This window comes from Phoenix dactylifera, unplaced genomic scaffold (assembly GCF_009389715.1).
Source record: "Phoenix dactylifera cultivar Barhee BC4 unplaced genomic scaffold, palm_55x_up_171113_PBpolish2nd_filt_p 001036F, whole genome shotgun sequence".
Classification (NCBI taxonomy): Eukaryota; Viridiplantae; Streptophyta; class Magnoliopsida; order Arecales; family Arecaceae; genus Phoenix; species Phoenix dactylifera.
Genome location: NW_024068389.1, coordinates 105,936 through 121,766, shown reverse-complemented (window position 1 = coordinate 121,766; position 15,831 = coordinate 105,936). Strand labels below are relative to the sequence as shown.

At 36.2% G+C, this 15,831-nt stretch overlaps 1 protein-coding gene across 1 annotated transcript; it reads right to left on the bottom strand.

The window, feature by feature from the left end:
• Positions 1–12,239: 12,239 nt before the first annotated feature.
• LOC103695649 (phytosulfokine receptor 1-like) lies at positions 12,240–14,387 on the bottom strand. The gene has a single exon (XM_008777024.4). The coding sequence runs from the start codon at positions 14,313–14,315 to the stop codon at positions 12,408–12,410; it is 1,908 nt and encodes a 635-aa protein (XP_008775246.2). The 5' UTR covers positions 14,316–14,387; the 3' UTR covers positions 12,240–12,407.
• Between the last annotated feature and the right edge of the window lie 1,444 nt (positions 14,388–15,831).

The window sequence follows — 15,831 nt, the reverse complement described above, 5'->3', positions numbered from 1 at the left end:
GCTCTAAAAGAACTTTCAAAGTCTTGAATTTTATGTATCCTACATTGCATAAATTCATGTTTTGGTATCTATGCCCCAATACTTTTATATCATGAAAGAACTTTGAAGTCATTAAGAATTAAGGATTCAACATAATCTTATGTTTTTCGAGTATATAAGTTTTGATCTTTATCTGCTTTTATACTATATTCTGAAAATTAATTAGATTGCTCTCATTTTTCTATATACTTAATATATTTAAAAAAATATTGAATTTTCATTCGTGCCTTCTTTGAATATTATTCTTGATACTCCTTGAAATAACTTGAAAAAAAATTCCATCTACACTTGATTTGAAAACTATCTTTGGAATCTATAATTAGAGATCTCTTTTGGCTCACATCTTAAATGTCTCATTTTTAAAGCCAAACTTTTCATCACTGATTTTGATGTGATCCAATCATAATTTTAAAACTATCTTAATTGGCTCTGATCTATACTCATTATCTTGCCCTGACAGTATTGCCTTGAGTCACATAATTTATATTCTTGCAATAATTTGGCATGCACTGAATGAAATATTGTCTTGTGCTTAATATTTCATTATTTTGCAATCGTTTTGATATTGTCAAAAAGAAAAAGAAATATCTGAGTATATGCTCATAATGCTTTATGTTTTGAATTGAATATCAATCAGCTTAGATTGAAATATGTTGATTATGTTAAAGCTGATTAACTCTAAAGCATTATCATGAAGTATGTTCTTAAAGTATCTCCCAGACTTTGTATTTGTTTTGACTTATATTTGCTCTTGTGGTAGTTTGTATTTCTTCTCTAAAACATAGCGCTTTTGGTATAGACAATGTTTTCTCTTGAGTTATGATCTTTGTGATTGTCATTACAATGCTATCCATTTCATTATTATTCATTCTTTTTGATGATAACAAAAAGGGGGAGAAAATATAAGGGAGAAACTAGAAGCAAATTCTATAAGAAAAACAGTATAGGGAAGAAAATATAAAAGGTATATATTATATACTTAAGGGGGAGACATGTGACAAAAAGAAAATCTAAATTCTGGCACATAATCATAGAGATTTTTCTTGCCTCGATACATGACTTGAAACTCTTGCTTTGACACAAACTTTCAAAAATTTTGTCTTAATGAAATACAAGAGTAAGGGGGAGCAAAGCTAAAACTCATTTGGCATCCATTTGGATAGGATAGGGGGAGTTTTTGGTTCATTTATACAAACTCTAAATAAGACTACTTTGAAACTCTTGAACCAAAAGTACTTTATGAATGTTAAATCTAACTTTTCATATGAATGCCAATTTGCTTACACTCAATATTTTGTAATCATCAAAAAGGGGGAGATTGAGGATGATAATGTTATTTTGATGATTAACACAACTATTGAGGCCATATCAAATTAGAAATGCAAATTAACTCGATACATCATTGATAAATGGCACACCCTTGATACACTCATGATACATTAGGACCATATGGTCAGAACCACTCTCAAGAATTGATAAACGAGATAAAATTTATAATAGAGAATGGTAGAAAACTCAAGAATCCATTTTGGCAAAGTTTTATGTTAAAAATACCTAAAAGGGCAATTTGGTAATTTCTACTGTTAAGGGTATGAAACTCTATTGTGCCATGCATCGTAATTTGCTTGGAATATCATATTGTTGTTTCAATGTGCATAACTAACCTTCAAAGTGCAGAAAAACATGGTTAGAGTCGACCCCAATTAGTTTGGAGTCGATCCCGATACATTTGGCACGCCTTGGAACGAAGTGGCACGCCTTTGGAACACTTGGCACAGAGTAGGAGTCGACCCTAGAAGAGATGGAGTCGACCCTAGCACGTTTTAGAAATATTTTGGCACATTCTAGCACTTATGGCACGGATGAACAGCACTTGGGTCGACCCAAGTAAAAGTTGAGTCGACCCCATCTTCAAACTTCAAGAAAACAAGTCTCTGGAATCTCTGAGAGGGTCGACCCCAATGGAACTTGAGTCGACCCCACCTTGAGTCGACCCAACCTTGAGTCGACCCAACCTTGAGTCGATCCAAAAAGAGTTAGTCGACCCAAGTGAAGGAAGGCTGAAATACAAGGTTCTGTATTTTCTGAGAGGGCCGACCCAAGAAAATCTTGAGCTGACCCAAGTCTGATGAACAGTGGTTTGGGTCGACCCAAGAAAAGTTTGGGTCGACCCAAGCACGGGTAGAAGCATAACGGCTAGTTGTGCAGAAGTGCTTTTTGGACTCCCAACGGCTATAAACGGCTAGTTTCTTCAATCCAACGGTCAAGAAGGACTATTTGGAGGTTGGAGAAGTATTTAAGAGGGAGTATTCATCAGAGGAAGCAAGCTTTGGAAAATACATCAAGTGCATTCAAGAAAGAACCCTAGCAAGGCAAGCTTCATTCAATTGCTTCATTCAAAGAGCCAAAAGGAAATGGTTGAGCAGATTCCAAGAGACATTAAGAGCTCCACCAACCCTTGAAGAGTGAAGCAATCGTGACAAAAAAGAGAAGAGCCTTATTAAAGTGATAACTATATTCTAAACTCTTCTTTATAGCTCATAATTGATTTATTTGCTCATTTAGGAGCTTTAGTTCCTTATTCTTTATTCTTGTTTTAAGGTTTGTTGGTAAGCCCGTAAAACCAACATTGTTAGGTTGTTGGTAAGCCCGTAAAACCAACGTAGGTTGTTGGTAAGCCCGTAAAACCAACGTAGGTTGTTGGTAAGCCCGTAAAACCAACGTAGGTTATTGGTAAGCCTGTAAAACCAATGTAGGTTATTGGTGAACCCGTAAAACCAATTGTGAAGGTTCGTTGGTGAGCCCGTAAAACCAACATAGGTTTTTGGTAATCCCGAAAAACCAAAGTGTAAAGGTTTTTGGATTGTGAGCCCGAAAAACAATCCAACTGTAATCCGCGGAATTATAGTAAATTCCCAAGGGGTCGCTTGGGGAGTGGACGTAGGTACTTAGGAGAGCACCGAACCACTATATTTCTTGTGTGTTTGCATTGTGTATTGTCTTACTTTACTACAATTACTTACTCATCAATTAACTCGATTAAGAAATCAAAAAGTTAGAAAAATCAATTCACCCTCCCTCTTGGCTTGTCACCTTGGGCAACATAGATATAATGGAAATGCCACAAAAATGGTACTATAGATATTTTTAGCATTCTTTTTTTTTTTGATTATGGTGGCAATTAAAAATGCCGGTGATAACCATTTTTGTCGTAGTGTTAAGAAACTTATTTTCTAATAGGGAAAAAGAAATTAGGGCAATTGGGAAGAAGAGCTGAGTGGGAGGTGTAATATTTTTTCAAAGGCGGCTCTATGTTTTTTTTGTTGTTGTTGTTGTTTAAGAACATTGAAAAATTTTAAGGAAAAAGGAATGTTTTAATATTTTAAAATAATACATTTTAATTATATTATTCTTATCCATAGCCTCTCTCCAAACATAAATGATTAGTTCTAATAAGAATTTTGATAATCAATGGACGAAGTTGTAAAAAATTAGGTTATGTTTGGTTCCCAAGAAAAAAAAAGAAAAGGAAATAATTTAATGAAACAAGAGAAAAGAAAAGAAAATGAAAGCAAAAAAGAAAGTTAAGCATTTTCTCATCTTTGGTTGATATGGAAAAATTGCAGAGAAAGTTGTTAATAAGATGGTTAAGAAATGATTGAGTTGTTCTAAACCAATTTCCATGTTATTATTTTCCCTCAAAAATTTTACTATTTAGCAAATAGAAATTTTAGGCTCACTAGAGAAAAGTTTGACTTTTTAGTTTCTCCCTGACATTATCTCCTTCAAGTTTTTTTTCCCTATGCTACTAAACAACTGAAAAAAGAATCCTATTTTTCTTTCCCTTTTTTTAGCAACTAAAGAGAGGCTTATTTCAATAGAATTTTTGAACTGAAATATTTATCTTTTTCCTCCAATGGTAGGGACAAGTGCACAAGAGAAAGAGAGAAGTATTATATTTTCTTTCTAGCCACACAAATGGTGAGGTGGGAAGCTTCAATCTCTGAGGTGGCATTTGGTGACCCAAATGGGATCACTATTGTGATCTTGGATCACCGATCATTCTCATCTCAGGATAATCTAATCTCCGATGATCTAATATTACCATGTTTGGTATGCTATATTTTAGTGATTAAAGATTCTCAGTTATTTATAAGTAACCTATTTGGTATGCCATGAAAATCTAAGATTATTAATTTTATAATACCAAAATTACCCCTAATATATTCTATATAATTTGCAACTACTAAACAAAATTCTCCAATAAATCATAGAAAAACATACATGAATGGTTAGTAGTAGGTCCATGCAATTTATATGTAGAATTGTTTGGATAGACTAGTTATAATGTTGACGATAAGCTTAAAACAATATTAATTATTATTATAAAATTAATATTTTCATTTGCACTTATATTATATTATTATTTTAATACTAATATTTATTTTGATTAGATAAGGCAAATTAAGTAGTATATTAAATAATTTCGTAATATAAATATAAAGTAAAATAATAATTATAATATATGATTAATAATATATTGTAATATTATGAACAATATATATGTAATATCAATATAATAAAATACCTATAGTATTGATATAATATAGGATTTTTTGTGTGTATACCTTCTAAATATATGAAATTATATGAATATCCTTGCAAAGTTGTTATCTACATGTATACCCTCATAAAATATTTATTTTATATTTATAACTTTTTTTCTCTTTTCTTTCAAATGTATCCATACCATATAATACCATTAAAAATGAGCTGTTTAAAATTAAAATGACTGATTTAATGGGTAGACATGCAAAAAAAAAAAAAAATTATAAGAATGTACATACAAATAGTAACTTTGCAAGACTAGTAATCATGCAATTTCATATATTTAGAAGGAATACACTCACAAAATATTAAAAAATAAACAAAACTCAACTGAAACTCGACATGTCATTCATGACTCAACTGAATCGACAAATTAAACGAAAAAAGCTAGGTTAAGTATAATCATGCCATATGATTCCATATTGATATCAATTCTTAAAGAATAAATATTATGATACCTTTGTAAAATTCTTGTCTCAACAAAAGAATAACTACTTATTATTTATAAATCACTAAAAAATATTTTACTAATCTAAATATCTATAATTAGTTTAAATTCAGTGTGCTTTAATTTTCCAAAAATAATGAAGAATATATACATGTCATAGACTCAATAATAATAATTACATCAAAATAAAATGGGGGAACAATATTACCAAAATAGTCATCCAATATTCTAACTTGATTGAGTTAACACATTAAATAAAGAAAAATTGACAACGTGACTTGGCTCTTTTTTTCTTTTTTTGATATGTTAATTCAACTGAGTCATGAAAGACTTGGTAAGTCTCAACCATGTTTTGAACAATTTTTAATTTTTTTTTTGAGTGAATACCTTCTCAATATATAAAACTGCAAGAATACCCTCACAAAGTGCTATTTGCATTATACCCTTATAATTTTTTTTTTTGCATGTCTATCCATTAAGGGCATTTTAATCATAATAATTTTAAACCACTCACTTTTAACAACATAAGATGGCTTGTGTACATATTAAAAAAAAAGGAAAAAAGATATACATGCGAAATAAGTATTTGATAAAGGTATACATCTAAATAGCAACTTTATGGGGGTATTTATACAATTTTGTATATTTACGATCCTATACATACAAAAATTCCTATAATATATTAATGGTGTATTAATGATATACCAATATTTCTTGCTAGACTGAGAAGTATTTTTATCCTTGCTTTTCAACTCAAGATTATTACTTTAGGTGCTCTTTGAAATCTATCCTCAATGACGAGTTTAAGATCACTACGTTGGATGGTGGTTTCAGAAATGAATATAATTTCAGATAATTGAAATGTATGATTACTTGGGTGCAACCAAATACGGCAATATCATTACCTCCACCTATATCATCCTTGATCTTGGGATTATGACCCTTGGCCCATACCAAACGCCCCATAAAATTGGATAAGTGAGGCCAGCCCCAGAACCTTTTCTATTATCTATTAAATAATAACTAGGGTCTAGTATATGCAATACACATCAACATTTCTTGCACGTGGAAAGCTATGATTTTCTAAGATGATGTGATGAAAACTTTTCTATTTTAAAATAATATATTTATAATTCTATTTTTACCCACAACCTATCTAATCTGTTAGCTTTAATAAAAAAAAGGAGTTTTGAATATGTGAAAATTCTAATTAGAAAAGAAAGTTGAAAAAAATTTAATTTCATTAGAATTCTAGAACCAGAGCAAAAGATTGTGCATGAAAAATATCAAAGAAATAGATATTTATTTATTTTTCCATAGGTTTTGGAGTAGGATGCTCATTAGAAATAAGTAAAGAGGATTGCATGTTTGGAGGTGCAAATTTAGGCTGCCACAAAGCCCTTTTCATTATATTTTATTTTAGAAAAGATGCTGTGAGGGCTTGCTAGGAAAGAGATGGAAGGGGAAAAATATAATTATTGTGAGATTCTTAATGACATGGGCCCCAATTTTTTTTTCTTCCTTCCTCCATTAGGTTATCTAGGATTCTAGAGGCTTCACTCTTGAAATTCTAGCTTTGCGTGACTAACTTCAAGAATTTTCGTTATATATGGTAGACTAGTATTGTGCACTTTCTTTGCACGTGTTTTAAATTTTGAAAAGGATTGGGGGTCATTGGGCAAGAGTAACACAGAGCATAAAACATAATTATTGTGAGACTCCTTTATGGGCCCATTCTAAAGTCTTTACTCTTAGAGTTCGATTTTAGGGACCAACACTTAATTAGTAGGATAAAACTAGCTAGTCTCCCTCCTCCTGTACATTATATACTGCAATTCAGTTCCCTAATATTCCAGTAACTTTGTGTGACATTGAGTAGTATATTGTCAAACTTTTACTCATATAGTATCATGGGCTATCAAAATTTTGGATCATATTAGATATTTTTTTGAACACAATTAATTATTAGCTATAATAATAATTTTATAAAAAATAATTATTTTTAAAGTTTTTTAGGTCATTGCTTGTAGTCTATGTTTTATATGTCTGACTCATATTACTATGTTAATATGGATACTATGCTATTACATATGTAGTTCATGCATGTCTTATATATCTTTGTCTTATATGTCTGACCATGACATCACATATATAGCACAAAATACAAAAAGGGCAAGCAATGGCAGATCACTCCTTGATTATTGATATCTAGAAACAAAAATTCATGATGAAGAGATATTGTTTGCCTTGTAGGAAGAAGTTTGGATCCTCTTTAGAAATATATTATAGGTGGAAAATTTATTTTGATGGTGCACCCAATGAACAAGGCAGAGGTATAGGAGCATGGTAGAATCTCGAAGAGGAACTTAGATACTAACAGCAATAGGGATGGCAATTTATAATCCGACCCACAAATAAGCAACTTTAAGTAGATTTAGGTTTAACATAAATAGTTTTGAATCATAAATAGGTCAACCTATCTAGAGTATTTATTTATTAAATAGTTTTAGGTCTGCTTAACCTATTCTCAAAGAAGTAGATGCCAAGGACAAGCAAGAGAATGTTGAGCTAGAGGACTTTTGGATCCTTCATATTGATCGATCCTCCAGCTTGGAACTAGGCTAATCCTTACCAGCTTAGAAGGAGTTTTTGTAGATTATGCTCTGAGACTCACTTTCAAAGTCTCTAATAATAAAGTTGAATACAAGGCTCTGAGTAATGGCCTCAAACTTGCTAGGAAGCTCGGAGTCCATCACTTGAAGGCCTTCAATGATTCCCAGCTCATTGTTGGTCAATTCTGAGAAGAGTACAAAGCTAGAGGTCTTGCCATAGTTAAGGTGAAGGATGTCTCCTCAGCCTTTAACAAATTTGTGATCTAGATTGGGAACACCAAAGTACGTTGACTTGAGCAAGATCACCTTCTCGAATGCGCTCAAGAAGTCCAATATTGATGAAGAACTAAGCTCAGTGTTATAAACTAACTTCGAGCTGAGCTAGATAAATCTGCTTGTCAAATACGTCTGAGATGAAAAGTTGCCTGAGGATAGAAAAGAAGCTTAAGACTGAAGTACCAAGCAACACTCTATGTCCTTTTGGAGGGTAAGCTATACAAAAGGTCCCTTACCCTGCCCCTCCTTAGGTATCTCCTGTTGTTTAAGGCAAACTATGCTCTCTAAGAAGTTCATGAAAATATTTGTTGTAAAACCATTTATGGGGCAGAGTCCTAGCCTATAAGATGCTATGATAAGTCTACTACTAGCTGACCTTGTAGAAGGATGAAGCCATCTTTGTGAAGAGGTGCAACAAGTTCCAAAGACACGCGAGCATTTAATGATAACTAGCTGTGCAACTGATGCCAATTAACACACCTTGGCCATTTTTCTAGTGAATGTTGGATATTCTCGGTCCCTTTCCACCTGCAACCGGGTAGAGGAAGTTCTTGATCATCACCATCGATTACTTTAACAAATGGTTTGAGTTTGATCCCTTAGCTTGGATAATAGAAAGGAATGCCTGAGATTTTGTCTAGAAATCAGTCGTATGTAACTACAAGCTTCCTAGCATGATCATCGCCAACAATAGCTGATAGTTTGACGACCTCCACTTCAAAAAGTTCTATGTCGAGCTTTACATCAACCATTTGTTTAGCTCGGCTGGCCATCCATAGGCCAATAAGGAAGACAAGGTAACTAACAGAATTATCTTGCAAGGCATAAAGACGAGGCTGGACCGAGCAAAAATATTTTGGGCAGAGGAGTTGTACAGTATCCTTTGGGCATACCGTACCACGTATTGAACTCCATCAGGAGAAATACCCTTCAGCCTTGCATTTGGCACAAAAGTGGTGATCCTTGTAGAGATTAGCCTACCATCTCATCAAGTGGACACTTTTGATGAGCAGAGGAACTTAGTAACCTCCGAGCGAATCTGGACTTACATAAGATGATAAGGTAACCTACTAGAAAAAAGTGGCTCGACACTCCAACCCTAGGATTAAAGAAAAGTTCTTCTAACCTTGAGACCTTGTGCTCAAAATGGCTGATGTTGCATAGCCTAAAGAACGAGGCAAGTTAACTTCAAACTAGGAAGGTCAATACAAGGTGACCAAAGTCATCTATTCGGGGACATATCACCTAGCATCTTGACGAGACACCTATACCTCGAATATGAAATTCAGCTAATCTTCGAGCATACTTCCAATAAAACGTATAGTTATGCCTTGTAAATTTAACCACCAACAAAAAGTATCTTTTCTCGTAATATTGTTCAAGTATTTCAGGTTGATAACTTTATTTGAAAATTGTCGAGCATCTTTGGTCAGATGCGACCCCTCAGGACCACCAACCTTTATGAAAAGGGGACAACTAAAAAATATATGGGACCCCTAACCTATGATCTCATGAGGCAAGGGAACTAAATCTAGAGAGGCAAACTTCAAGTACTCCTACATTTGGTATGGGGTGATCGTCGCAGGATGAAGGGTGATGTGGGTGGAGGTGATGAGATCACCGCATTTGGTTGCACTACGGTGATCCTACGTGTCGGTGATCTTCTACTCCTCAAATCACCGCCCAATCCGGTGGTGGGATATCCGTCCTTGAGATCGAAAATCCAAGATCACCCCATGGTAGTGATCCTGGGTTGAAAGTTAAAGACAAAACTATCCCTCAATTTAGCCAAAAAATCGATATATTAATATACCATCAATATATTATATCAATGTTATATATATAACATATTATGTTGATATTATATATTATATTTATGATATATATTATATTATAATATATTACTAATCATATTATTATCATATTATTATTGAAGGATAATTTTAAATTATAGTAGAAATATATTATGATATTTTATATTTATATAATAAAAATATTTAACATATTACTCCTATTTATTTTTCTAATCAAAATAATTAGTAGTATTAAAAAATCTATTATAAGTATAAATAAAAATTTTAATTCTATAATGAAAAATAACATATTTTTATAAGATTAATAATTTATAGGAGTAATAAATATATTTTTTATAGAATATATTAACAATTAGTATATTGATAAATATATTAATATTTTATTCAATTATTTTATATGATTAATAAATATATGATAAGGGCTACTAAAAGTAGAATATGTGACAAAATTATGGAGCTATTATAGGAATTAGCATATTGACTTATATTTTTGATTCATAAGAATTAAAAACATATAAAAAATCCATCTAAGATATATCAAGGGTATTTGTGGTGTTATATGGTCAGTGATCTTGGATCTCTGTACCATATCAAACAAGTTACTCATGGATATCCGGAGATTTTTAATCACTGGATCATGGCCTACCAAACACATTGATCTTAGATCATTGGGGATCAAATCACCCTAGCATTTGGATCACTGGGGATCTTAGATCACCGTGGTGATCCTGTTGGGATTACCAAACACCCCCTATGGAGACGCCCCAGAATTAGTTGGGACCTTTGTTCCATGAGCCTATGAGGCTAAGGAAGGAACATGATGAAAGAACCCATGCATGCTATGGGGACAACCAAGAAATGATTTGAACCTCCGTTCTCTTGATCTTGGAGTCGATGAGAAGTCCTAGTAAAGCTAGGCCCGAATGGGAGGACACATATTCAGCTCAATCACCCAATGACCCCATTAGTGAACCAAAATTACAACCTTTCATGTCAAAAACCCTAAGCAAAACCCAACATCGACAAATAGAGGGGAAAAAAAGTCTAGCCGACCAAAAATGCTTATAGCTATGTCAACTAGTTTTATTCATTCGACCTTAGAAACTCATATCCCTAGCATAATTGGGCTCAAAAAAGGTAAAATAGGACAATGGAGAGTTTCTAGAGAGGGAAGACAGTGTTTTGGGTGGTGGTGCTCGGCCGAGATGACACATCGGCCACTAGAGGAAAGGAAGAAAAGCAAAGAAAGGTTGGTGGTCATCGATCGCAGTATATGAAGAAGATTGAAATGGTTTTAGGATAGATAAAGTCAGCTTAATGGGAAGATAGGGCTGGCCGTCAGTTGGCACCAGTACCAATGACTAACGACCATTTGCACCTGCAACGCTAAGTTGTCACTAACCATGGCTCCACAGCCCTAATCACAATAGTCGAGCGAAGGATCGCATTTTCTTCTTTTTCGATCCGCTGTTCTCTCTCGTTTTTTTGTGAATTTGAACTGAAGCTGGCTAGGCTTGCCAACTTCAATTCCAGACGGGCCCATTTTGGGCTGGTTCTCACACAAGGCTTGGATGCATGTCCTCTTTATTTGCTACGCCAAAAAACAAGAGATCACCTCTTACTTTAGCATTATTTCTCTAGATCAATTTGGAACCAATTACTACAAAACATTGATCTTCCTCCTATTCCAAAAGAGCTTTGGGGAGCATGGCAGTCATTGCTACAGAATGGAAATCATGTGACAGCTATCTATGCTTTGTTATCCGTAGAGTTTAACTTGGTGCATGTGGAACGAATGCAGCAATAGAGTATTCAGATTTCAAGCCAACTTTCCTTGCTTGGTTGCTCATCAAATGACTTTCTTTTTGTCATGGATTGTTCAAGCTGATGCTAAAGCCATCCATTGGGTTTATGGAGGATTTGCCCACGGGATGCCAGTGGTAGTTGGCACTAAAACCAAAGACTGAGATTAAACAAATGCAAAAAAGTCCTGAAGTCACTATTATGTGCTTGGGTAGACCAGAAAATTGGTCCACCGGCCTTCAAAGACAATGAAAGGCTATCCAAATTCAAGATCTAAATTATATAAAAGTCTTAAAAAACTAAATTAATTATTTTAGTTGTCTCCAACCTATGCACCAAGTTGGCACTAAAATGAATAATATCACTTATACCTGTAAACTACATGATAAGACATGCAGATTAAATAATTACTTAATGAATCATGATCTGCACATCTTAGAATATGAATAGATTTAAGTTCACTAGATTTTGATGATATGATCGTACTAAAATATCTATTTTGATACCTATTTAATGATTAGGTTGGAGACCACGGTTAGCGGGTTATACTCTATTTTCTTAAGAAATATATTATTATAATAAAACAAAATTATAGTAGCTGTTCAAAATCATTCCTTAAGTAACAAAATTGGCCCTCTATTGAAATCATGGCTCTGTCCTAGTATGACTCTGCACATTCATCAGGTGTCAAAACAGAATAATACAAGAATATATAATCCATTTAGACATCCAAGAACACTACATATAATGGCGAGATACACTACAGTCTCCCTTTGGGGGGCATCATCATTTTCCATCAACCCTGTTTCAGTAACGGCAGAATTTGCTGAAGAGGATTACTATCAGGAGAAAGCCAGATATGAATCCCATGGCAAGAGGCAGTCCTTCGAGAACAAAATTACTTTCTTCTCTGTCATTTTCCTCCTTCTCGGGAGGCTTTGAAGTGGAGTTGCAAACTAAGAAAAATTCACCACAGAGACCAGGATTCCCTTCGAAGCTCGAACTCGAGAAGGTTGAAAACTGACCTCCCTTGGGAATTTGGCCCTGCAAGTGGTTGTGAGCAACATTGAACGAAGATAGAAACGTAAGGTTGACAAGGGAGGCAGGTATTGTCCCTGATAAACCATTGAAAGACAAGTCCAATGTCTCTAAATTCCGAAGGCCCGACAATTCATCAGGAATAGAACCTGTGAAGTTGTTGTTGCTCAGGTCAAGCACCTGAAGAAGCCTCAAGTTGCCAGTCTCCTTCCAGATTGTTCCATCCATCATATTATTGCTCAAATCCACTGTTGGGGGGAAGTTCATATATTGTTTGTACCACAGGAGACGTGTTGGATTTTTCCAAGAGAAGAAGGGGATGCCATGAGAAGAAGACCCATTGTGTGAAAGAGAATCAGAATTGAGGGTTTTTAGTTTCGTTAAGCTCATAGGAATCTCGCCAGTGAGTGAGTTATTTGACAGGTCCAGGTAAAAGAGATAATCCAGGCTCCCAATACACAATGGAATGCCACCAGTGAAGTGATTCCAAGACAAATCTAGCAAACTCAACTCTTTGATATTCGCTAACCACGAGGGAATCGAACCAGTGAGAGCACAAACTGCTACAACCAGAGCTTGCAAACTGTGAAATCCTTGAATTCCGTTATTAGGCAACTCTTCTCCATAAAAATTCATTGTAAGGATAAGGACCGTCAGATTCTGACACTCCTGTAGTGTTTGCAATGCCACTGAAACATTGGAAAGACTGTTTTTTGACACTGACAGATAGGAGAGAGCGTGAAGGTTCCTAAAACTATTGGGAATTTTTCCATGGAGATTATTACTAGCAAGGTTTAGAACCTGCAAAGCTCTGCAAGAAGACAAGCTCTTCGGGATATGACCGGAAAAACGATTAGATCCGAGATTGAGAACAACTAGTTGAACCAAACTAGCGAAATTAAGGTCAATATTTCCATCAAGAGAATTATTTCTCAGATTAAGCAAACTAAGCATCGAGCAAGATGAGAGTGAATTGGGTAATCGACCTTCCAAACGGTTGGATTCAGCGGAGAAACTCTCCAGCCTCTGAAGGCCATGAAATGAATCCGGAATGAATCCGGTGAATCGGTTGAAGGAGACGTCGAGGTAGGACAAGCTTGTAAGGTTACTGATACCCTTACCTAGCTCACCAGTGAAGTTGTTGCTGTTCAGGTCCAGCACCTCCATCCGCCGTAAATGAAACAACTCTGGAGGGACAGTGCCTCGTAGGGAGTTATGGGAGAGGTTGAGGAAGCTCAACCGATCCAAACCTGACACAGAATTCGGGAGAAGCCCTTTCAGATCCTTGCTTGCGAGATCCAAACCGACGACCCTTAAGCATGGATTGGCAGAATTTATTGAGGACGAGGAAAAAACTGAGAACAAAGCACAGCGCACCCCAGGCCAACTGCAACAGTTTGCAGCAGGAGCATCATGAAATTTCCACCCATCGATCCTCGAATCAAGACCATTTGAGAAAGCCTCTAGCTCTCTCAGATCATTAGAATTGCAGCTGAGATTTTTGGAATTGGAAGCACAAGGTTGGGAATAGAGAGATATAAAGAAAATGGCGCAAAAGAGAGGATACATAGGAAGCACCTGCCAGAGACCTTTCATGGCTCTTGTTGTCAGCTCGTGTAGGTGTTTCCCTTGGTCACATGGAACCAAGATAAAAGGAAGACTAGCGGACTTTGCCATCGAAAGCAAACAGGGAAGCCGTAACAGTTGACTACCATCGATGTTTCTTTTCTTGATTGAAAGGGAGGTGTTAACCATCCCTTTTTTAATTTATTTATATCAGATGAAAACAAGCGAGACCGGGCCACCTAGAAGATTGGCAGCGCACACAGAGAAGAAAGGAAGAAGAGGCACTGAAACAACGAGGAACGGGGACAGAACGGAGATTTCAGACTTCACAACCAAAAAGCATAAGCTCGGAAGAAATATGATGCTTCTTCCATGAAAAGAAGAAACAGCTGACAGCAATGTTTTGACTTCAACTAACGGGGTGAAGTTTTTAGGAAAACTTCTTAGTATAAAATAGTGCGAGGCCGAGAAGGAGATCAGTGGTGTTACTGAAATAGGGGAGAGAAGGGTTAGAACGAGGAAAGAAGGCCAGTGGCTTTAGCAACCATGTGGACCTACAATGGATGAACAGTCTCCAACAAGGTGAATATGTCCCATAGTCAGGCCCATAATGGGCCCGACCCAATAGGATAACTGGGGCCCAAACTCAGCCCACTATAGGCACAGCCCAATAGGGTCCAAGATCATCCTCAGTTTGGGGCCGAAACAAAGGAAGAAGGGGTGACCAATGGCTTGGCGGTGGCCCGGCCAGCGGCTCGCAGAGGCATGACTGGCGGCGTGATGATGCGGCCGGCAAGAAAGGGCCAACTACTTGGCTCGGAATAGAGGAGTGGGCGTGAACACAGAAGAAGTAGAGAAGAAGAAAGAAAGGGGATGTAGTAAGGCCCCCCTACCTTAGAGGCAACTTTCTCGGCCAATGAAGAAGGCGGGGAAACTCATCGGCAAACGACGGTGGCGGTGCTTCTTGCTGCAGAAGCAACGGCAGCCTCGGACAAAGAAAGGAGTTGCGGAAGAGACCAAGCTGAACAACAAGGCTTCCAAGAGGTGGCGCTCGACCGAGGTGGCACACCGGCCACCAGAGGTGGAGGAGGGAGGAGAGGGAGAGAGGAAGGAGAAGGTTCAACAGTGGATCAATGGCAGAAAAGGAGAGATTTATAAAAAAAATTCGAATGGCTCACTGCTAGGATTTCCGCGGTAGCTGAGCATGATCAGCGGCTGCAAGGTTGCAGAGAAACGGCTACGGGGATGCCGCGAAACGGCCGCGGTGCCTCAAATTTTGTCTTGCCCGAAGAAGTCAGAGAGGAACATGATCGTGATTCTCTGTTTTGGCTCTTCAAAAGGTCCTTGGGTTGAAGTCGGCTTGGGCTGCCAACTTTAGCCCATTATTCTCACATTTCATACCACATAAAATATAGGAAGAAAACTTTTCTCCTTTAGTATCTCTATTTACACTCTTATCTAGATTCTGCCATGTTTAACACCGAATCATCATCTTCCACCTCTACCATGACTGGCAATCCTCCCATCTTCAATCAAACATCCCAAATTACGATTCAAGCAAGGTAGAGCTGTTCTTGTTGATTTTAAGATGAACTCAAAGCTGCTTATGAAATGGCTCGTCAGAAGA